Below are 1,757 nucleotides of genomic sequence, written 5' to 3' on the forward strand. Positions count from 1 at the left end.
GCGGCTGCCCGAGGGTGCGTCCGACCCCCTCGTCCAGACCGTTGATAACGATATTAAACGGAACCGGCCCCGGTTCTGGGGCAGATCTGTCGCTGCCCCAGCCAGCTGCCGCAGCCAGTGCAACATCTGGACTGGCCGGCCGGATAACGCCGATAACCCGCTGCCGCAGTTGCCCGTGGCGCAGGCATAACGAGAAGTAGGTTGGCGTAACCGCCGTGCCCGGGCCATTTAACGCTCTTCATTAGCAAGCGATCTCTGCGGCTAATGAGCCGTCTCCGGAGGGCTGGTTTATTAGCCAAGCGCAGGTCGGGGCTCTGTCGCTACGGTTGCGTCGCAGGTTGCTTTCGGCCTCGGCTGTGTAAGAAAAACAGCGCGATTAAAGCCGTCACGTGCGGCCTCGCGGGAGTTTTTGGGCTGGCCGACTCGAGAGTTAAATAGGCCGGGTTTTAATGAAGCCTAAAACCCTCAACGGGAGGGGGAATGGCTCCCGCTCCTCCGTCCTCTCGAGTGCACGACTGGTTTTAAGCGTTAGTTTACCGGCCAAATGTGCCCTGGGGTGGGTAGAGCTTGGAGCTAGTGATTCCCGGAGAAGGTGCGGGAATGGGTGCGCGGGTAGGAGAGCGAGGGCTTGTTAATGCCCACGTGAAAGAGGCTGCGGCGCCCGTTCGGCTCCGCTTAGGGCAATTCCCCGAGAGCTTTCCTTCAGGATGTGGCTTCCGAAGGGAATCGCTGGGATTCCTCTGCTCTTCAAACACCGGGACGGGGTATAAAGAGCCCGTGGAAGCGGGGAGGCGACCCGAGAGCGACTCGGTGCCGTCACTCGCGTGCCTGTCCCGCCCTTCCAGGTGCGGATCCTGGGACTGACCTGCGAGGGACGGGGATGCTGGGCTTGATGCAGATGCTGTACTTCGTCATGGACTCTCGGACGCTGCCTCTGGCCCAAGAGATTTTCAAACTATCCCAGCACGAAACCCAGGCACGTCCTTCCACCTTCTTCGCTTGCTCCCTGCGGCGGTATCTACCCCTTTATTTCTAGCGCTTGGGGAAAGGGAAGCGCAAAAACCTTCTCTTCAGAGTAAGGGCTTCACTTTTTTTTTTGCTGTTTAAACCCCCCTCCCGCCGGTGAGGGGAGGAAGGCGGTCCCCAAAAAGCTGAGGAGCTCCGGCCAGAGCCTGGAGCCAAGCTCCGGGCGTTGGCTTTATCCTGGGAACGAGATTGCAGCGTCCCGGTGGAGATCAGAGGTTCGCTCCCGGTTTCCTGGGTTGGAGCCGAACTTGTGCGGGTCGAAAGGGCCGGAGAAGCGGGCGAAGAGCAGCACGGCGTGAAAATGGGAGCGAGTGGAGCCCGTCTCCTTAAACTCGGCATTTTGGTCTCGGATGCGGTTGGGTTTAAGCCTGGATATAAGCTCGGCTTGACCCACAGCGTCCGTCTGAGCCTGTATCCCCGGTATCATCACCCGGCTGCCCGGTTCTGTGGCCTGCAGCCGCCATCCCGTGGGTCTGGGGCCGCGCGGATGCGGCGTAAAAGGGCTGGAGGTGTCGTCTGGGCACCTCGGCGTGCCGCAAAGGGGAGGCTTTTTCCAGCCGAGCTGCGATAACGCCCATTCTCTTGCAGAATTTCCCCTTCTGCATCATGTCCGTGAACATCACCCGCATCGTCATCCAGGCCCTGAGGGAGGAATGTCTCTCCAGGTGAGGTCTGGAGCGGCCGACGGCTCCGTAGCCGGGCTGGGCGGCGGTTCTGGGGCCTCGGAGGGC

At 61.0% G+C, this 1,757-nt stretch overlaps 1 protein-coding gene across 1 annotated transcript in view; it reads left to right on the forward strand.

Moving 5' to 3' along the window:
- Positions 1-1,757, forward strand: part of ELMOD3 (ELMO/CED-12 domain containing 3) — a gene marked incomplete at its 3' end in the record, with an annotated part of 9,787 nt that overhangs the window by 6,857 nt on the left and 1,173 nt on the right. The window contains exons 3-4 of the mRNA XM_009335092.1: positions 846-976; positions 1,615-1,691. Of these exons, the coding sequence (XP_009333367.1) occupies positions 846-976; positions 1,615-1,691 (208 nt within the window). The remainder of the gene's footprint in view (positions 1-845; positions 977-1,614; positions 1,692-1,757) is intronic.

This window comes from Pygoscelis adeliae, unplaced genomic scaffold, assembly GCF_000699105.1.
Source record: "Pygoscelis adeliae isolate BGI_AS28 unplaced genomic scaffold, ASM69910v1 Scaffold690, whole genome shotgun sequence".
NCBI classification, from domain to species: Eukaryota; Metazoa; Chordata; class Aves; order Sphenisciformes; family Spheniscidae; genus Pygoscelis; species Pygoscelis adeliae.